Genomic DNA, 21,592 nt, shown 5'->3' with positions numbered 1-21,592 from the left:
AGAGTGAAATGGACCAGGGGGCTGGGGTCAGGCCATACCACGTGGGGTGACCTTGGGCAAGCATTATCCTTGCTCTGAGAGGAGATTTTTTCCCATGAAGGCAAAAGTGCCTGGGGCCTGTGAACGTCCTCATGACGCACGACCCGGTCTGTGCCCCCCAGTTCTTTCCTGTGTGAAATGAAGGTATTGAACTCGATCTGCGGCTCCGTTAGTCCCTCTGTCAAAGGATCTGCCACACCGCGGAGTAGCCAGGGCTGCCCCGAGGCTGAGGCCGCGGTCAGGACGGCCTACAGCTGTTTTCTTCTAATTTTAGTCTGCAAGAAATGGTTCTATAACAGATTAAAATGCAACCCTTCCTTTGCTCCAGAGGAAAGAGAGTGAAGCCCATGACTCATGAAGAATGTGTCTTCCTCCCAAAGGCTTCGTCTTGAAATAGGGTTCTGATCTACTGTTTTTTTTAAAGTCCAGATACGTGAGTAACAGAGAAAGGTAAAATATTCTACCAAGCTAGTCCTGAGTCAATGACAAAGGATCTAAGAAGCAGGCTTAAGATACCAGACAGATGGTACAGACCTCTCCTTAAAATAAGTGTGAATTTAATAGTCCGGTTTATCTTGAGAATAGCTCAGACCAGCAGAGGACAAGGGGGACGCTCTCTTCTTCCGCCACCCCGGGGCCACCAGACTCAGCCTCTGCTGGAACGCTAAGTACTTACCCATGTCTTCAATCAGAGGAGAGCTGGAGTCACCACCCTGCCCAGAAATAGAAGCGTTCTAGAGGTTTCTTCATAGATCATGAAGTGCATTGTCTGGTCCACTTTGATGATGAGAGGCGTGGAATAAGCCATAATCTCCTGCAGGGTTCCCGCCTCTGCCTCAGTTCTTTTTTTATCAACCTCCATCCTTGCTCTGCGTAAAACCTAGAAAAGGAAATAATGTGGAAGACCATTTGTGGGGCAGTGGCGAGGAGGGGATTAATTGAGCCCCTTGACATTTTTTGCTATGGTCCTACCCGTGGGGCCCTCCCCCCTCCTGAGATTCAGTGGTCCAGGCTCATCGGTGCTGAGAGGAAGGGTCTGAGGTTGTGCCAGGGACTGCCTTAGAAGCCCAGAACAATACGGGGGGCCCCAGACCACATTGTGGGTGTGGACCCAGGGGCCTGTCTGCCTCGCCAGTTCATGCACGCGCACATCCAGTCAACAAATACTTAGCATGGCCTTCGTGCTACTGAATCTTGAGGGAGCGGGTACCCCCCCAAATGTTTCCACGTTGCCTGGGACCCCTGAATACTTTGATCTTCCTTTTGGCAGGCACGGTGGGGGCAGGGGCCTGGTTACTCTTCTGTAGAAGCTTCCTTGGTCGCTCGTACCGCCCTGAGGCAGTGCCTGGGGTCCCTGCAGTCTCCCTGGACCCTGGTTGCCGGGACTCAGGCCACTGCTCATGTTCGGGAGGCCCTCTTGTCCAGAACCCTCATGTAATGCAAATGACGTACCGACAGAATTTTTATTAGAGGAGATCATGGGACCATCTGCGTCCCAACACCTGGAAATTCTCTCATTTCATAGAGTGAAAATTTACTTTCCGGAGTAAACGGGGGGAGAGGGGAGAATATTTAATGGTTTGCAATTTAAACTGTAAAACAGCACATTTCGTCATTTTTAAATGTGTTTACAGCAGGAATTCTTTCAGGCGCTGGTATGCAGGATGGTCGAGTCTATTTATCTCACTTTCCCGGAGCTGGTGAAGCCTGATGGCAGGCCAGGGTTACCCCCCCGGGTCCTCCTTCGGTGGGTGCCTTTTCAAATCTCTCCCAGCATTGGAAAATGCACTTGTATGGAGAAAAGAGGAGTCAGGCTCCACACCTCAGAAAGACTGCAGTCAGCTGTCACTGCCATTGGAAATGTCAGAACATCTTGGTTGTAGTGGGGTTGGGGGCCGGGGGGGGCTATTGCTGGCTTAGTGCCCGGAGGCCAGGCGTGCCCACCAGTGTCCCGGATGCCCAGGACTGCTCTGGACAGCCCATGACTGCTTCCCCTCCAGACCAGTAGCGCTTCCACTGAGAACACTGATTCGCTGACGGACTCCATGTGGGAGGCGACTAACCTCGCTCTTAGTAGCTTCACAGGCAGAACTAAGGCCAAAGAGCCTGAGTTGGTTAGGGAGGAATTACAGAGAGGGGTGGGTGTATTAACAAAAACAATTTTAGCTATTGGTGGATTGAGCTGCTTTTCAAAGAATTGGTGAGTTCTCTGTCATTGGAAGCACTGAAAGAAAGAATGAGGGGGCTGTTTTGTAGGGATTTTCTAGAGACTTCCACAAGGGGTGGGAAATTGGGCCAGGTGACCTCTGGGGGAGTCTTTCATCTTGAAAGTGGTGTCATTTTCTGCAATTTTAATGAATCTGTGACCCAGTTCCATTTTGGGGGTCAATCTTGAGCACTGGGAGGGAAGAGGGAGAAGTCCGCATGAGAGGAATTAAATGAGTTACGTGTTTTAATAAAGTAGCTCAAAATTATTAAAACATCCAACTGGAGTGCTGTTTCAAATTTTTTGGAATTTTAAATCTAATTTTCCACTACGACTTCTCTACGACAGGATGGTATTTTATCGATGTCAAATGGTTTGCAAAAATATCTGTTGGTTTTGGTCACGTGTCATGCTTTGGGATTGGGCCCTCCTGAAGGACCTTGACTTACCTTGGGTACTTTCAGGTTTCTTGAAGTAACTGAGAGCTCAGGGAGGGCAGCCCCGAGTGAGAAGACTCTTCTGATTTCTAACTGCTTAAGCAGTTCACACATCTCATACTTCTGATCTAGCTGGAACTTTGGGAAGAAAGCTTCCACGTTTCTGCAGGACAAGTACATAGAATGGCGAAATGTAGACAAAAGCCATAGACTCTGAACGCTAAAAAGGTCACACCAGCCTTCTGCTGCCGCAGTGGCCACATGAGTTCAGCACCCAAGGAGGTGGGACAGAAAGAAGCCCGCACAAGAGTGTCCAGAGTGTCGGGAGCCTGGCTGTGAGTTTGGCCCCTGCCGTTTATCATGTGACCTGGGTCAGGCTAACCTCTCTGAGCTTCACTTTCATTGCCATAGTAGGTGGGGGTGACCCTATTTTCTATACAAAGAATCCGAGGACAAGCGACCTTGTCACTTGTCCCCCCCCCCACCCCCCAGTCACAAAAGCAGAGAAGGAGCAAAGATGTAACCCTAAACCTCTCAGATGCTAGGCCCGCTTTTTTTCCAACAGACGAGTAGATGCACTGTGTCCGAATGTCAGGGGAGGATGGGGTGCAGGTGCCCAGAAGGTGCTGGAAAGGTGAGGTCACCAGGGCAGGGGCAGCAAACGGAAACTTGTCCAGCACTGCGACCGGTACACCTCCCGGGTTCTCGCACGTTCTGATCTGTTTATGAAACAAAGCACGGCCGAGAGAATCATCTGGTGTTACGCAGATGCCGGCCAGACAGGACAGGAGGAGCCGGACAGAGAGCCACATCGCTGGGAGAGCAGAGCCTTGTGTCAAGGCACCTGGCAGCAGGATGTAAGCCACAGACAGGAATTAACCCCCTGTCGGCATGACTCTTCTCAAAGAGTGAGGGAATTGCCCCCCACCCAGTCTCTTTGTCAACATAATGACTCCTGAGCCCTTTGGCCTGTGAGGCGTTGGGAAAATTCGGAGTCACACACTGTATCGAAGTGCCTCTTGGATACACTGAGGAAGGTCTGTTTGACATGATCCTTGCGGATGAACGCCGAACTCCCCTGGGGGAGAGGCCCAGCTCTGGGGGTGGGGGGAGGCTGTCTTGGAGCTGCTGGGAGAGGTCAGGCCTGTGTGCGGTCCGGCTCCCCGGACCTGCAGGTGGAGTCCGTGCTCCAGCTGGGCCTTGGTCCGCCCCCTGGCCCCCAGCATCAGGGAGAGGACCACGTGTGCTGCCTGGAGATCTGGTGCAGCAGGCCGAGCCGGTTAGAGGTGGTCTCAGCGAGCGGCTGCCCTCTGGCCACGAGCCAGGGCTCAACCTTGGCCTCCTTGGCCTCCGCCCGAGCTCCCTGGCCATTCTCGTTCGGGGGCCTTTGGGGTGGTCTGTGGAACCTCTAACCGTGCCTGGGCCTCTGGCACCTGGGGGCTCGGGGCTGGGGCCGGCGCCAGCCACATCTCAGCCAGGAGGCAGGGAAGCTGGAGGCTTAGCACGGCCTCCATCCGGGCAGCGGGGAGGCCACAGGAGCGCCTCTGGCAGCAAGCCTTCCTCGGGAGAGAAGGGGCACAGATTGTGTTTAACGCCCGATACTTGTCTCCTCCTGTGTCACCTTGCAGTTGTGTCACCGACCCCGCTTTCTTCCTGCGCGGGGTGGTCGGGCTCTCAGCTCTGCCGGGAGACCCCGAGCAAGTAGGGGCCGCATTTGTTCACCCCGGGAGTGGCGTTATTTCTCAGAGCAAAACCTCCTCTGGATTCCATCCCCCGCCAGGCCCTGGGTTGCTGGGCCGAGGGCAGGGGCCTCCAGCGTTCCCCAGTCCTCCCACTGCCTCCCAGCAGGCGTGGGGATTATCGAGGGTGAGGGTGAGGTCTGGGCCGCAGCCCGACTGGGTGAGGGTCCCAGCAGAATGGGGCAGTGGGGAGGTCAAGCTTGGATTCACCCGCTTGGTTCACTGCCCTTGATCGTTGGGCTGGACGGCAGCCAGCCTCCTGCCCGAGCCAGGCTGCGGTGATCGGAATTCTCCCCCTGCACCTCTCCTCCGCATTCCACCCAGCCCTGGGCCCAGATCTGTGGCCCCTGCCTCCACTGTACCCGGAGCGCCCCAGAACAGAAACAGGTGAGTCTCGGATTTGCCCGCAGCAGGCCTGGGCTAAGCTCCCCTGGGACCCTCCCAGCTGATCCTTGCAGCGGCCTGTGAACCGGGTCCTGGCTCTCTCGGCCCCTGTCACGCATTCGGGCGGGGCTGGCCTTCCAGCAAGGGATGTGGGTCTCCAAACCCACACTCGGCACCCCTAGCTGCCTCCACCCCCCACCTCCCTGGGCCCCTGAGCACCTGCATGGTTCCCATCTGAATAAACATCTGTGGGCTGGGCGGTGCCACCTGGCTGTCCCCACACTTGGTTTCCGGGGGTCAGCTGGCAGCACACTCGCTCTCTTCTGGGACCCCCCAGTGCCCTAGGGAGGCGGGAGGCTGCAGTTCCCATCAGCAGAGACCCTCATTCTGAACCAGGCCACCCGGAGCCCATTGCGAACGAGTGAAGCTCCCAGGCCTCTCCTCCCTGATGCAGGGCCCGTGTCCCCGTCCGTGTGGACATAAAACAACAGCCGGCCCTGGGATACACGGGTGTCCCTGCCTGCTGCTTACCGGGCAGTCCCAGGTAACCCCAGAAGCCTGCGTCCATCTGCTGACCGGAGCAGAATGTCTGCAGGGGTCCCTCCCCTCTCCGGGCACCGGGGGGCCCTCAGGCATGCTAAGGTGCATCAACTTAAATAGAACCTTCGAAGGAAGACCTCAACGGCTCACCGGCCACTCCTCAGCCCTGACTGTGCCTGGAGTAGCAGCCCCGCCCCCAGTCCTGGAAGGGGCAGGCTGGGCCCCTGGGAAGCAAGACAAGGACGCGAGTGTGGTTTGCGCAGTGAGTGTTGTGGGCGTGACGTCTCAAACCTTGAAAGCTTTCCTCTGGCCACCATCCTGCAAAGGCAGGCCCCTGCGTCTAGGACGCACCTCTAAGCCACTCCTGTCCTATGGGCGTCTGGGGTGAGGGCTTGGCACTGCCTGGACACCCACCCCCTCACCTTGGACGCACCCAGACCCAACGAGAACATCTCTCCCCCATACCTCGCTGGCGGGACCCTTTGAAGGTCTCCTTTAATCAGCTGGCTCTTACCAGCGAGTGGCCCCCTGGTGCCTGTGAAGGTCCTTCACTCAGAGAAAGGACAGGAAAGGTTAGGGTTTGCAGCAAATATTTGCTATTCCAAAGGGTGCTCCCCGAGGGACTGTTACTGATTAACATCCCACTTGGAGGTGGTGTTTCTGCAAAAGGGAAGACAGAGAGACAGGCTTCCCATACTCCCCAGCCGCTTCTCCAACCTGGAATACGACTGGAATTCTGCTGTGAGACTGCTGCTTCTCAACCCCAGGTGTTGTTCTGGAAGGATCCAGCGCCTCGTGGGATGGACTTGCTCCAGGGGCTGAGTAGCTCGTGTGAAGAAAGGCGATGGTGGATCCCACAGAGGCCCCCTGGATCCCCAGTCCAGAGCTGGGCACCCCGTGGGGGCAGTGGGGGGGGGAAGAGACAGTAAGACCTACTCCGCTGATCCGAGCCATAAGGTTTTCTGGAATGTGAATCATACTTGGTAAAGTTCCCAAAAATAAAATGCAAATCTTCCTCTGATTTATAGTAGTTGTCTTCACAGGAAATTCAGCGGGAATGAAAACCCTGGGGGAAACGTGTTTTCATATGAAATCAAACACCCGCAGGACTGTGAGGGTCTGGGCTCAGATGAGTTTTGGCCAGGTTCCTCACCCGTCTGGACTTGCAGTGGAACATCGGTCGTGTGGGACCCGGGTCACTCCATCGAGAGGGACGGTCCTGTGCGGTCCAGGATATCTGACATCTCTGACCCTCATGGGCTAAATGCCAACCGCATTTCCTCAAATCTTTGTGGAAGCCAAAGTGCCCCAACATGTTTCCAGAGTGTTCCTTGGAGCAGCACCTGCTTAGCTGAGAAGGACATTTGCAATGTCCTGCAGCTGACAGGGGAGGGGCTCCTTCCTGCAGACTGGGGTGGGGTGGGGGGTTCAGCTTTGCCAGATGTCTGAGAGGGACCAGCGGGCCGAACGCTGTGGAGCGCGGTGTTCACAGACAGCTTCAGGACTCCACAGAAGTCACTGCATTGCATTTGACCCTCTGCGAGGCTCTCACAATGCCTGCCAGGATTTCAGAATAGATCTTTCCAAGGGAAGGCCGCAGAATGTATTGGGAAGAGTGTGAGAGCCTCCGCCAGCCACCCCTGGGCCCCCTGCTGTATTCACTGGGGAATGCAACTCAGCCCCTACGTGCTCGCTTCCCCCCCTTCATAGAATGGTCAGAGTGGAGCCCCTGGCCTAGGACTCAGCAGCACCCAGAGGCAGCAAGGAGCTGGACAGCAAGTGCCAGCCCCTGGAAGTGTGGCTCAGAAGCTCTGTGCCTTTGGCAAGGACATGAGTCCTGCGCTGTCCCCAGCAGGTCACACTCAGTCCCTACTGCTGTCGCTGGGGCTCCTTCCCAGCTGTGCACCCTGAACTAGCTCCCCACCCTCACTCGGCCTTGGTTTTCCCATCTATAAAATGGGCTCCCAAGGCCGAACTCTTAGCACTGCTGTACCCGCAGCTCATGGGGTCGTGCAGGTGAAGAGCTTATGCCTGGCCCGATGCGCTAATGAATGGTTGTCGCTGTGTGACACTGGGTCAGAAGGGACATCAGAGGTCACGCGGCACCCAGATTCGGACTTTACAGAGGAGGAAATGTGAGAGACGACCGTGAGCTGGCTTGGGTAGGTGGGTGGTGCGATGTGGGAAAGACAAGGCTTCCCAACCTCTGACTCCTCCTCCACCCAGTGTCTGGGAGAACAGCTCCCACCGCCCGGGCCCGGGCCCCTCTCTCTGGGCCGGCAAGGCAGGCACATGCCGGGAGCACATGCTGCTTAGCCCTGCAAGCGGCGGGGACGTCTGTGACAAGCACTCAGCCTGGTGCCTGGTGGGGCGAATGGGGGCTGCTGTCAGCAGGACTCACGGCCCCGCCTGGGGCAGGTGGACGGACTGACAGCCTGTCCAGGCTTCCAAGGGCTACGTGCAAGGGTCTGGGTGGGAGCCGTGATGGGAAGGAACAGTTGCCTAGTTACCAAAAGCTCTTGAGGGAGCTCACCTAGTCAAGATGCAGCCATCCTTAAAGAGAAAGGCCTTCCCAAGGCCTTCAGGAGGCCCCGTGAAGACAGAGGCGGGGACTGGGACGTGTGTCTACAAGTCCTGGGACGCCAGGGCCCGCCAGCAGCCACCAGAGCTAGGAGACAAGCCCAGAATGGGTTCTGTTTCTGAGCCTCCTGTGGGAAAAACCCTGCTGACACCTTATGCTCCCACTTTGGGCCTCCAAAACCATGAAAGAATTTGTTTCTGTGTCTGAAGACACCTCGCATGTGGTGACTGATCGCAACGGTTGTAGGAAACGAATAAGGTACGTATTGCCAATCTCCGGCTGCATAGCGGGCGCTAGCGTTCCCCCCAGCGCTGCGTGCCCGTGGTCTCCCCACCATCCGCGGGCTGTGCTGGGAAGCTCTCACGGCTGTGCCGACCCGACAGAGAGGGAACGGCACCTCTGTGGAGTTTTAACTTGCATTCTTTTAAAATTGGAAATGAAGTTGAACGTGTTTTCATATATTCCAGCCGCGCAGGTGAGGGCTACCTGCCCAGTGACGACCTTGCAAATATATTCTCTCCAGTTTTCATTTCTGTTGCAAAGTGTGAATTTTTGACCAGGCAATTAAAAAACATACTTCTTATGTAGTCAAATTTGCCCATCTTTTCTTTAATTTCATCTGGACTGTGAGTCATGGGCAGAAAACCTTTTCCTACGCCTGCATTGTAGAAGAATTGACCAGTGCTTTCTTCTCCTACTCCTCTAGCTTCCTTTTTTCTCACGGAAATCTCTGATTCTTAGTTTATTCTTATGTATGGTGTGAAGAATGGGTCTACTTGTATCTTTTTTCCCCAATGACTATGCAGTTTTCCCAATACTGTTTATTTAAAAGTCTTTCTTTTTTGAGTATTAAGTTCCCATGTGTCCTGGTGTCTACTTCCAGTCTCCCAAGCCTGTGTCACTGGGCTGCCCCTGGACTTACGTTCCAGAGCCACAGAATCAATCAGAGGATCTGTGTGGATTGCTTTCATATCTGTTCAGGCTGGTTCCCTATCCTCCCCACCCCCACCCATATCTTCTCCTTGTCAGTGTTTTCCTGGCTCTTTATCTTTCTATATGGACTTCGGGATCATCTTACCTATTTCCAAAGAAAAAAAAAATTTGCTAGTACTTTTATTGGAATACCATCGAATTGTTAAATGAACCCAGAGAAGACGGATATCCAGGCGATACTGAGGTGTCTTATATAAGGAGTATCTTTTCCATTTGTTCAAGTCTGATTTTGCGTCTCTAAGGAGTCGTGTCATAATTTTCTCAATGTAGATTCTGCATATTTCTTGTTTATTTCTAAGTGCTGTATTTTGGGGGGGTTATTACTGGGTTTTCTCCTCCATTATTTAACTGGTTGTGATTTGTGTATATGAAGGCTCATGTTCTTGCATGTTGATGCTATCGCCTGACGGCTTGCTGAATTCTTTCGTTACATGAGTTTGTTTTATCACTGATTTGCTAGAGTTCTGCAAGTGTATTATATGCCGTCTGCAAGTAGTGTTGTATTTCATTTTTTCCCATTCTATCCCTCTGCTTTCTCTTGTCTAACTGCATGGCCTAATACCCTCAGGACAATGTGAAATGGTGGCGGATATAACGCAGCCCTGTCTTACTCTTGACCTTAATCGGAATGCATTTAGTGTTTTCTTGTTAAGTAAGATGATGGCTTTAGGATTCAGGTCTAATTATACCTTCCATATCTATCTATCTATCTATCTATCTATCTATCATCTATCTATCTATCATCTATCTATCTATCATCTATCATCATCTATCTATCTATCATCTATCATCTATCTAATTCTTCTTTATCTCATTTAATGCTTTTTGCCCCAAACTAGGAGGGTAAGTCTCGTCCTCTGGCAACGTTTCTCTAGCGCCCTCTACTGACAAAGCTTAACATCATGTCCAGATCCAGTTTTTGCAGAGCAGTGGATAAAGGGAGCTCTGGAGCTTGAAGCAACAAACCGATCACTATTTTTGCTTTAGACAGTTAATTATATTTTAAAGACATTTAAACAACGTTTTTTCTTTGTTCGCATATATACCCTTTCCAGTCCTTTTCATTCTTTTGCATAGGTCCAAATTTCCACTTAGAACCATGTTGTTTCAGCCTGAAAAACTACTTAAAAATTTTCTTTAGGGCAGGTGACAAACTTTCTCAGCTTTTGTTTGTCTGGAGTAAAACCTTTATTTTGCCTTCATTTCTGAAGGATTGTTTTGTTTCTTTCTTTTTTGAAGATGTCACAACATTCCCCTTAGTGCTTCAAAGATGTCTTTCTGTCGTGTTTGGGCTTGCATGATTTCCTCCTTTTCTAGAAATAATTTCACACTTACAAAAATGTACAAAAACGATAGTGTTTCCACATACCCTTCCCCCGGCTTCTGCGTATTACAAAACCACAGCACGATGGTCCACACCAGAAAATTACAGGGGTCAAGATCACATGCTGTCATTCGCGTTTGTCACCTGTCCCACTTCATCCCTTCAAGCACGCCTGCCAGCAGCAGCAGTGATGGTGATTTATTTGGACAGAAGAACCTGGAGAAGACAGGGGGAGCCTCCCACTACCCAGAGCGTTGCTGGTGCGCAGGGTTAGCTGGGGCTCGGCTCCTGGGGGGCGGCTTTAGGTCGGATTCACAACCTTGCCCAAGAAAAGGCTACTCCACGAGAAGTGGTCGAAGATCATGAGAACGAAGGGCCGGTCGAAGCGGAAGGTGAGAGGCTCAGACGCCCCCTCTAGCATGACTCTGGGGCAGGTGGCTGCTTCCAAGCCCTTCTCATCGAGCTGTAGCACAGCCTTATGGACCACCTGTGGGGTACGGGGCCGAAGAAGGTGGAGGCTGAGCGCCCGGGGCATGTTGGGAGCTTGCCACCCCTCACCGCTCCCATTCCTCCCAGCCTTGGTTTTACAGGTGGCAAAGCTGAGGCTCAGAGAGGGTCACTTGTTGGCTCCTCATCTAAGTGGCAGCCCCAGGATGAGGGCCAGGGTCTGTCCCCCTCCAGAACCCAGCTCACACCTAGACTTCTTCCCTAGAAAGCGGGCCGATGGAGCCCACCACAGGGAGATCAGGGATCTCGCCGTACACACTGGACCTCAGTGTCCACATCAGGCACTCCTTACCGGGTCCTGGGCGAGGCGGACCTTGCTCCTTTTGCACCCTGCTGGCCAAACACTAGGGGCCCGTTTCTGCAAGTGCTCATGTCTACTCAGAACGGAAAGGGGCAGCTGAACTGTCTCTTGCTGTGATCAAAATTGGGAGGAGTTCTGCAATCAGCAAAATGCTTGTGCAGCTCGTGTGAGACGCCTTCAGTGAATCAGAACGGGCTAATGATCAACGTCCTCTGGGGCAGGGGAGCTCCTTGACTGGACAGCCAGGAGCCGGAGGCACCGCAAGAAGCCGGCCTGGGGTCAGCAGCCCTGTGCTTTGTCTTGGGAAATGAGGCTTTGAGTCGGAGAGACCCCAGGCCAAACGTCAGGCTGTCATGTACCAGCTCTGTGGCCCTGGTGAGCGATCTACCTTTCCCAAGCCAGAGGCTCGTCCTTGGAGAAATCGTGCTCCCCATACGAGGAAGCGGCTGTTTGACCCCATCGTCTGCACACCAGGCATTTTATCGCCCCCACGGTGTGCTGGGCACCACGATGGTCCAAGTCTGTGTGCTTGAGGGAGGGGCTGCTGCCACCTCAGCCGTCTCCTGCCCCCTCTCTTTCGGCCACCACACGACCTTGAGACCCCGTGAGGGCACGGCCATGTCTCAGTAATGCAGGTGCCCCCGGAGCCCAGCAGTTTGGGGCACAGAGTGGGTGTCCAATAAATGTTTTCTGAATGACGGAGGGACCCACAGAGCATAAAGCTAAAGAATGAAGGGAGAGAGTGTTCTGGGCAGACCGTCTGATGGGGCTGCATTCAGATGTTTCCCATTTTCCTGGATCCTTTTTGGAGGGGGTCCCACCCTTGTCACTAGCTCCTGTGTCACCGTGGGGACATCATATTTTCCCGCTGAGCCTCCATTTACCCTGTTGTAAGAGTTGGGGTGTGGATAAGACCCGGGGCTCTCCACCTGGGGCTTAGAGGCCTATTCGTGAAGGGGCCCCATGTTCCTTATTATTATTTGTACTGTGAATTTTTTGCGGAAAAAAAGAGGGACTCTAGGGACACTTACCTTTGACAACTTCAGTGGCGCCTCTCGGGTGATGCCGGAGAAATCTGCCTCCTTGTCGAACAAGTCTGCAATGCCCATGTCCCCCAGGATGGCCCTGAGGTCGTAGGCTCCAGAGATGACCACCCTTGGGACGTACAGGTTTACCTGGCTGCTCAGGGGTAAGCAGATGGGGTTAGCCTTTCCTTGGGCTGGGCCGGCCCCCCGACTTTGGTTTCCCTTGTGATCCCTCCAGACCCTGCCTCCCAGCTGGACACGATCTTTGTGGAAAAGGGGAAGGGACAGAACAAGACGCAGGATTTGCCTCTCCCTCCATCACACAGGCAGCGTCCTCTCCGGGCCTATGAATTGCTGAATCTTTTCTTCTCAGCTCTTCCTTTGAGTGGATTCCACCTGTGGTATAGCTGCGCCCCTGGACTTTGAAGAGAAGGGTCCCTAAAGAAGTCCCTGTGGTCCCCCAAGCACCCCAGGCAGAAGCAGAGGAGTGGAGGGAGCACCCGTCTGGGAGCAGGCTCCTGGCCCCAGCCCTGCCACTAAGGCTGTGTGGCTTTAACCAAGCCCTGTCCCTCTCTGTGCTTGTCCTCATCGACACAGCAAGGCAGTGCAGGGCAACAAGGGCACTAGATGGGGGAGAGCTGCTGGCAGTCGGGGAGACTGGCCCTACCAAACACCTGCTGGATGTCCTTTAGCTTCTGTATCGCATCTAATGCACGCGTGCGCTTGCAGCCTTAGGAAGTTGGAAGCCAGCATCCACAGTGACCCCACAGAGAGAATGAAACTCAAGAGGAGCTGAGGAACTTCCCAAAGTCAGACCACTGGGAAGCAGCAGAATTGTGGAGAGGCCACGAGGAGTTGCTTCAAAGCCCCCTTGCCTCATGGGAGGACTGGGGGGGGGAGTGAGGGGGGAGCGGGATGGAAGGAGGAGGGAGAAGGAGGAGGGAGCGGGAGGGAGGAGGGAGAGCTGAAGAAGGGAGGAGGGAGAGCTGAAGAAGGGAGGAGGGAGAGGGAGGAAGGGAGGAAGAAGAGGGAGGAAGGGAGGAGGGAGAGGGAGGAAGGGAGGAGGAGGGGAGGGAGGGTGCTCAGGGGCCCAGTGTGGGGCAAGGAGGCTTCCATAGGAGGTGGGCAGTAGCCGGACCTTGAGGGATGGCGCTCCAATGAGGGGAGGAGGTGATCCTGGGAGGGGAAAGGTGGGAGAAGAGGTGACACAAGCCTGGAGGTGAGGAACCATAGGGTCTGCCTTCTGGGGCTAGGGGGCCATCATTTGGATGGAGTAGAGAATTCATGCCCAATCATATTTGACAGCTAAAGGTGCAAGAGACAGCCTTGGGTGTTTATTTTTTTAAAAATTTGGAGAAAATGGCATGTGTTATTGATGTTTTTTCAGCTAAAGTGTTTTAGCGAAAAGATTATTTTTGGTGTGAAAAGAAAGATTATTCTTCTCATTTCCCACAGGCTAGGAGGCAGGATTGGCTTGCGTCGCCTCTGCCCTTTGGGTCTGCGGCGCCCCACCCGCCACCAGATCCCACCCTGATGGCACTGCTCTGATTGCTGGGGCACAGACAGCACTCCAATCTCACGAGAGTGAGGATTCATGAACATCCCCCCCTCCTCCAAGGCACAGGCTGGGGCTGCGCACGTGCTTGACCATGATTTTGATTGCTGTCTAGCTCAGAGGTGCCTGGGGGCAATGAGTTCAATCATTCATCATTCATCATTCATTCATTCATTCATTCATCATTCATGCCTAGCTCACATGCTCATCCAGTCCCCCCTGCGCGTGCGTTCGGAGCCCATCTCCGGTGTGTGCCTGAGATCTGGCATTCACGGTTCATGGGCCGGTTCTCCTCCCAACCATCAGCCCATCGGCATGTACGGCCCTCACTNTTTCCCTTTTCTTTCTCTTCCCTTTTCCCTTTTCTTCACGTATTACCTACTTATGTCTTTCCTTTCTTACTTATTTACTGATGGGCTGATTGACTGAAGAAGAGCTACATCCCTGAGTGACTTAAGAACCATTCATTGTGCTGTTTCCGTCATGGAGATCGCCGCCATTTTGTTCTATTTTTCATGGGGCTTGCCAGGAGTCTGGACTGTGCTTGATGTCAGGGAAGCAAGATAATAAACAATGGATAAGCTGGGGGCTGGGGCGGGGGTGCTGTTAGTGAACTCCATTTAAGCCAACGATGCAAAAATGTGAGAACACAGAGGGCGGCTTAGGCTCCCAGGGAAGGGGGACCTCGCTTTGTGGAATGCACCAAAGTTTCTCAGTGTCAGCGGACAGACGGATAAAAAGGGCTGACCTCTCGGTCAGAGCGCCTCAGGCCTTTGGAGACCCAGCAGAAGCAGACAATGAGCCCTGCAGGGTGAGTCTGGGGGGAGAAGGACAAGGGCTTACCCTGTGGTCAGGGACTCAGACCACCTCTGAATGGTGTCCCTGCTTAGCGCGGCGATGACCGTGTCCATCTTCCCCTCCTCTGGGAGGACGAAGAAGACGGTCCCGTTGCCCAAGTACTCCAGCTGGACCAGCTGGCAGGGGAGCACCCGGTCGTGAAGGTACTTGATGGTGCCAGACTGGAACATCATGGGCACTCTCACCACAGTGGTCTTGTTCACGTAGAAGTTCTCCTGTCTGGTGCTCTCAGGGTCAAAGGGGTGTTCCCATGTGCCTGGAAGGGGGGGAGGGGGCAGAGACAGGCCTGTGAGAGCTGGACGAGAATGCAGTTTGGGTGGCAGCAGACCGCTATGCAGGTGTCATGGCGGCCGCTCCCTGGAAGGTCCCCACCAGAGCGGCTAGAATTTTCTGGTAAGTTGTGAAATGCCTAGCAGTTTAAAGGCTGTTCTCTCCTCCATTTCTTGAACTGGATTGGGGGTTATTAATTGTTTCTGAGCCTCTAAAAATGAAAGGAGGGAGACAAAGGAGAATGCCCTTGGATTTGGGGGTAGAAGTCAGTAAACTAGACTTTGCCTCAACCCCCTGCCCCGGGCCTGGAGTGGATCCTGGACAGGAAGGGTCTGGAAATGGTTGCAAATGGAACTTGGGTTGCAAATTCAAGGTCGGTGTGGAGGAGTTTGGAGAAATGGACCACCCATTCCATGCTCATGCCTTGACGTCTGGCCACAGAAGCCCAGCAGGCAGCCTAGCTGCTCAGTGGACTGTGTCCACTCCCCTGAGGGAGGTTCCTGACCTCCGGTGTGACCCTGAGGGCCACACCACATTTCCTGGAAGCAAAGTCAGGATGAGAAGATGCCTTCAAGGTCACTCTCTTCCACCCACAGCTGGACTTGAATCCCTCCCCCATGCTCCACGATGGCATCACACAGCCTCTTTGCCTGCCTGGTGATGGGGAACTCACTACCTTTACACACCAGACTTTCACTACTGGTCAGCTCTCACGGAAGGAAAATTCCTCCTTAGAGCCAAAGCCTGCCTGATTGTGAGGCCCATCTACTGAGCCTCTTTGGCCCTTCTGGGCTTATTCCAAGCAACCGTGGGTCCTCTCACAGGTGACAGAATTCTGGATGTTTAAAGACCGAGGTTGACCTCATCAGGGCCTCTGATGCTCTAGGTTAACTCCTCAGGTCTGGAGGTGACTGAGGACCCCGAGTCCAGGGAATCCTGGTCTTGGCTGATTTGACCTCAAGCCCAGGAGTCCTTGTGAGGTCTCTGTTTCCCAGCTGAGGCTGCCTGAGGGTGGCTGGCTCAGAGTTCCAGGCAGACCCTTCTGCCTCCCAATGCCTACAGGACATTGGGAGGTCCTGTTCAAGACCCCAATCCAGTTCAAGAAATGGAGAACAGAACAGACTTTAAGGGAGGTCTATGGATCCCAAGGCCAGAACTCTTGTTCCGAGCCTGCCTCAACCCCACTGTAAGGGCTGCTAAGGGAGGCAATAGGGAGAGGCGGGAGGATGGAGGGGAAGGGCTACGGATGTGGAGCCTGGAGGCCCAGAAACTGTGTGCCTGCTCCATCCCCGATGACTGAGCGTGATGTCACAGTCTGGCGGTCTCACAGCAGGTGAGATCATTGGAGGGTTCTCAAACCATCCTCCACAGGAGGTCTGGGATCCCCTGGACTGAAGCAGCCGTGTTTTGCGGCTAACTTGTCCAACTCACAACAACAGCAACAAAAAAGGTGAGTATTTTTCAGTGTTAGGTTTTTCATCCTTAAAAGTTTGCTATTTGCTTTTTCCTGGATATTTCTTTTCTAGAAGAACATAACATACCCAGTTTGGCACAACACAAAATACAGAATGGGGTCTAACTTCTACTTTAAGAGATTTCTTCTTGAAAATTCTTAGGCCAGGAGAACTTGTGGTAGGGAAACTTATGAATTTATGGGGGCCAATTGGAGAGAGCAAGGATGATTCCTGTGGAAAATCTTTCCAAAAAAAGACTGTCAAGATAGTTCACTAAGTAAGGAAGGAACATGCCAGGACACTTCATGCGTCCTAAGCTTAGTGATGATAGCTATGTCACTCTTCATTGCTCTCTATTATCCTGGCTTGCTGGAAACATGGCAGGTATCTCTGGCTTAAAGAATGCTTGCCAATTAGTTTTTCTGTGTCCCAGAAAGCCTGGGTACCCCAAGGCAGCACACAGCCCTGTCACCCAGAAACATTTCTGGGCAAACATTCCCAGACTCCTTGACCCTGTAAAGAATGCTGCCTTTTGTATGGAAAAAATGTAGCCAAAGCAATCTTGAGAAAGAACAAATCTAGAGGCATCATTCTTCCTGATTTCAAACTGTATTGTAAAGCCGTAGTAATCAAAAGAGTGTGGCATAAAAACAGAGACCAATGGAGTAGCACTGAAAGCCGAGAAATAAACCCTGCACATACGGTCAACTAATATTTGATAAGGGAGCCAAGACTACTCAATGGGAAAAAGATAGTCTCTTCAGTAAGTGGTGTGAGAAAAACTGGATATTCATGCAAAAGAATGAAACTGGACCCCTATCTTACACCACTTGCAAAAATTAACTCAAAGTGGATTAAAGACTTAAATGTAACATCTGAAGCCATAAAGCTCCTAGAAGAAAACATAGGGAAAAAGAAGCTCCTTGACATTGGTTTTGGTGATGATTTTTGGATGTGACTCCAAAAGACACAATCAACCAAATGAGAAGCAGCCTACAGAACGGGAGAAGATGTTGCAGACTGTGTAGTGGGTCAATATCCAAAATATAAAAGGAGTTCATAAAACTCAATAGCAAAAAATAAGTAATTCAATTAAAAATGGGCTGAGAATTTGAATGGATTTTTTTTTTCAAAGAAGACACACATAGCGAACAGGTACATGAAAAGGTGCTCAACATCACTAGTCCTCAGGGAAATCAAAACCCGTGGTCTATCACCTTACACCTATGCGGATGGCTGGTATCAGAAAGACGAGAGATAGCAAGTGTTGGCGAGGACGTGGAGAGAAGGGAACCCTCCTGCACTGTTGGTGGGAATGTAAATTGGTGCAGCCAAGTTTATGTGGAAGATGGTATGGTTGTTCCTCAAAAAATTAAAAACAGAAATTTCATATGATCCAACAGTCCCACTCCTGGGAATATATCAGAAGGAAATGCACTCACGGCCTCAAAGAGGTAACTCTACTCTTATGTCCATCACAGCATTATTAACAATAACTAAGGTGTGGAAGCAACTTGAGTGTCCATTGATGGATGGATGGATGGATGGATGGATGGATAAAGAAAATGTGTGTGTGTGTGTGTGTGTGTGTGTGTGTGTGTGTATGAGTGTGCTGTGTATTGGGAACCTGGAGGAAGGAAAATGTTGAGACATGAGGCTGGAAAGGACAGAGAAGCAGATGACACTAGGCCAGGGTTTCTCAGCCCTGGGACAACAGTCGTTCTGGAGCAGATATCATTGTGGAAGCTGTCTTGCTTAGCAGCCTCCCTGGCCTCTACTTACTAGATGCCAGGAACACACCCCACCACACCCTCAATTATGACAACCCAAAATATCTAGACATGGCTAAGTGTCCCTGAGGGCAAAAGGGGGTGAAGATCACCCTGGGTTGAGAACCAGTGCTATAAACTAAGGAGTATAGAATTTTCTTCTCAAGGACAATGTATTGCCAAATTGTCTCATCACAAAAATGACTGGGGGAAGGGGCCTTGTTAAAAATACAAATTCTAGGACTTTCTTGCAGAAGCTTTGCTTCAGTAGGTCTGGCATGGGCTCTGGAATCTGTAATTTTAACAAGTTGCCATGGTGATTTTTATGAACAAGAGCTTTGGAAAACCCTGCTCCAAATTGGTGAGGACAGGCTGAAGTTTGGCCAAGATGGGACTTGGTCAGGGCTGGCTGTGAGTGCTGGGGAAGTGTGTGACATAGGGGCCATCTGGGGGGAGCTCCTGGGGGGCAGGGGCTGTGTCTGTCTGGTTCTAGGCTGTGCTTCCAGCCCCTGGCCCAGTGCCCGACTCACAGCCAGCACTCAGCCAATATTTGTAGACCATGAGGCAGCCAGTCTGTTCATGATCACATGTTTGGGCCTTGAAAGAACCTACACGAGCTTGGGCAAGTTGCTCAATTCTTTTGGGTGTCATTTTGATCCCTTGTAAGATGGTATGTTCTACCTTCTTAATAGGATTATGGGGAAGATGGCGATTCACAGATGAAAATGTGCTTTGTAAAATCAAAGGCTTTGCCCAAGAATGCACCCTGGGTTTTATTACTGATGGCTCTTCTTATTCTTGGCAATGGAGTGGGTGGGGGAGTACCTTTGAAGAAGATGTAGTTGACCAGGATGAGCATGGCTGAACTATCCAGCTTTGATACCAAGTCCACAATTTTCCCTTGTGTCTTATTTTTGATATACTCATTGATTTGTCTGCTGGCTCCAGCCCCATCCTTGAAATCTGCAGCCAAGGCCTCCGCCTCATAGTAGTGCTTGGTGTCTGCCAAGAATGACTCCAGAAGTTCCAGGTTGCGGTCAAGGAACAAGGCATTACCCATAGCCATTTCCAACATGGTGTCTGACTCCTTCTCGAAGAGGTGGCGGAGGTGCCGAAAGCCCTGGTGGATCTCGGCTTCAGACAACTTGGTGAGGTTGAAGCCCAGACCTTGGAGAAGCTGGACCCGTGTGTAACCACGGGCACCCAGAGACAGCATAGCTAAGGCCATGGAGATGCTCACAGGGGAGATGAAGACATTCTTTCCAGGGAGTGAAGCCACTAGATGCCTATATAGGATAAAGGCAAAGTCCACATTGTTTGGAGCCAAGTCCCGGTGAGGGGTCCTTGGGCTCACGTCAGTATCTGGGTCCTTAGCCTGGACGGTCCAGAGGTCAGTGGTGGACAGCCAGAGGAAACAGGTGCACAGGGCAAGCAGCATTGTCCAGGATAGTCAGGCCCTGCAAAATCAGGAATTCTAATCAGATAATGTAGGGTCTCCAAGGCAGTGAGGCATGGTGAAATGGTAGGCAGAAGACCCCATGGAGTACCCCAGTCAAGCCTCAGTTCTTTCCTTCACATTGGCTGTGTGACCTGGAACAAGTCAGGACTCTGGGCCTCAAATTCCTCACCTGAAAGTATGATTATACCTGCTATGATTTATCAAGTATGAACCAGTTGCCCAATACCAACCTATGTGTTTTGCCTGTATTTTCTCATCTAAGGCTCACCAACAAACTAATAAAGTAGGTATTATTATTATGATCTGAGGTAGATGGAAATGGAGGCCCAGAAAGTTTAAATATCTAACCAATTGATATATTCAAAGAACTGAGAGAAAAAAACTGTCAACCAAGAATCCTGGATCTGGTAAAACCATCCGTCAGAAATGAGGGAGAAATCTAGATACTCCCAGATAAGCAAAAGCTGAAGGATTTTATTACCACTAGTCCTCCCCCGCAAGAGGTGCTGAAAGGAGTCCTGGCTGAAATGAAAGGACACTAGAGAGTAAATACAATCTATATGAAGAAATAAAAATCTCTGGTAAAGGTAAATATATGAGCAATTAGAAAAACTCGTATTATTGTAATTTTGCTTGGTAACTCCACTTTTTATTTTTGATATGATTTAAAAGACTAATCCACAAAAAGCAACTATTAGTCTATGTTTTTGGATACACAGTAAATAAAGGTGTAGGGGCGCCAGGGTGGCTCAGTCGTTAAGCGTCTGCCTTCGGCTCAGGGCGTGATCCCGGCGTTCTGGGATCGAGCCCCACATCAGGCTCCTCTGCTGGGAGCCTGCTTCTTCCTCTCCCACTCCCCCTGCTTGTGTTCCCTCTCTCGCTGGCTGTCTCTCTCTCTCTGTCAAATAAATAAATAAAATCTAATAAAAATAAAAATAAATAAATAAATAAACAAATAAATAAATAAAGATGTAATTTGTGACTTAAATAACTGAAAGAATGTGGGGATGGAGCTACATAGGTGAAGGGCTTTTGTATGCTATTGAAGTTAAGCTGACATAAATTCAAATGAGAGTGTTATAACTTTAAGATGTTAAATGTAATTTCCATGGTAACTGAAAGAAAATAGCTCTAGAGGATGAACAAAAGGAAGTGAGAAGGGAATTAAAATGTTTCACTACAAAAAAATCAACTAAACATAAAAGAAGATAGTAATGCAGGAAACAAGGGACAAAAAACTCTATAAGGCATACAGAAAACAAATAGGAAATGGCAGAAGTCCTTCTGTATTAGCAATTACTTTAAATGTAAATGGATAAAATTCCTCCAATCAAAAGACAGAGATTGGCAGAATGGATTTAAAAAATGATCCAACTATACACTGACTACAAGAGACACATTTCAGATCCAAAGACATAGTTTGCAAGACTGGCTCACGGAACTCAGGGAAACACTTACGTTTACTGGTTTATTATAAAGGGTGTAATAAAGAATATGAATGAACAGCTGGATAAAGAGATTTATATGGCAAGGTCCAGAAGGGTCCCAAGTGCAGGAGCTCCTGTCCCTGTGGAGCTGGTATGCCCCACCCTCTCGGCATGCAGATGTGGTCACAGACCCAGAAGCTCTCCAAACCCTGTTCTTTGGGATTTTTATGGAAGCTTCATCACCTGGGCAGGGTGGATGATTAACCCCAGCCCCTCTCCCCTTCCCAGAGAAAGGAGGGTGGGACTGAAAATTCCAAGCTTCTAATCATGGCTTGGCCTTTCTGGAACCAGCCCCATCCTGAAGCTCTCCAAGCACCTAACAAATGTCACCTCATTAGAACAAAAGACACTGTGATCACCCAGAAAATTCCAAGGGATTTAGGATCTCTGCGTCAGGAGCCAGGGGCAGAGACCAAATGTTAGAACAAGAGATGCTCCTGCTGCCCTTATCACTTAGGAAATTAGAAGGGTTTGAAGAGCTCTGTGTCAGCAACCCGGGGGCAGAGACTGATACATATTCTTCTATTTCACAGTGTTACATGTATGTGGATATCTATATAGCAGAGGCTAGGGAGAGGGGAAAATGGGGAGTTCGTGTTTAATGGGTAGGCTTTTGGTTGGGGTGTTGAAGAAGTTCTGGAGATGGAAGGTGGTGGTTGGACAG

General features: G+C 51.2%; 1 protein-coding gene across 1 annotated transcript; it reads right to left on the bottom strand.

Annotated features, from left to right (window-relative positions):
* Positions 1–691: 691 nt before the first annotated feature.
* On the bottom strand, positions 692–19,420 carry LOC103673724 (corticosteroid-binding globulin). The gene is made up of 7 exons (XM_008702555.2): positions 18,808–19,420; positions 14,475–14,745; positions 12,083–12,230; positions 10,548–10,730; positions 3,214–3,401; positions 2,695–2,845; positions 692–919 (listed from the first exon to the last, which is right to left on the bottom strand). Exons 1-7 carry the CDS (start codon positions 19,418–19,420, stop codon positions 728–730), a joined length of 1,746 nt encoding a protein of 581 aa, XP_008700777.1. The 3' UTR covers positions 692–727.
* Between the last annotated feature and the right edge of the window lie 2,172 nt (positions 19,421–21,592).

The sequence above is a fragment of the Ursus maritimus genome, unplaced genomic scaffold (assembly GCF_017311325.1).
Source record: "Ursus maritimus isolate PB19 unplaced genomic scaffold, ASM1731132v1 scaffold_25, whole genome shotgun sequence".
NCBI classification, from domain to species: Eukaryota; Metazoa; Chordata; class Mammalia; order Carnivora; family Ursidae; genus Ursus; species Ursus maritimus.
This window is presented reverse-complemented; position numbering and strand designations above follow the sequence as displayed.

Excerpts from the sequence above, each read along its gene's own strand:
- LOC103673724 (XM_008702555.2), bottom strand. The coding sequence starts at position 19,420 with ATGCTGCTTGCCCTGTGCACCTGTTTCCTCTGGCTGTCCACCACTGAC. Across the intron at positions 3,402-10,547 it reads GCAAGGTTGTGAATCCGACC|ATCAGAACGTGCGAGAACCC; the intron begins TAAAGCCGCCCC and ends TTTCATAAACAG. Across the intron at positions 2,846-3,213 it reads GCGGGCCTAGCATCTGAGAG|AAACGTGGAAGCTTTCTTCC; the intron begins GTTTAGGGTTAC and ends CTTGTCCTGCAG.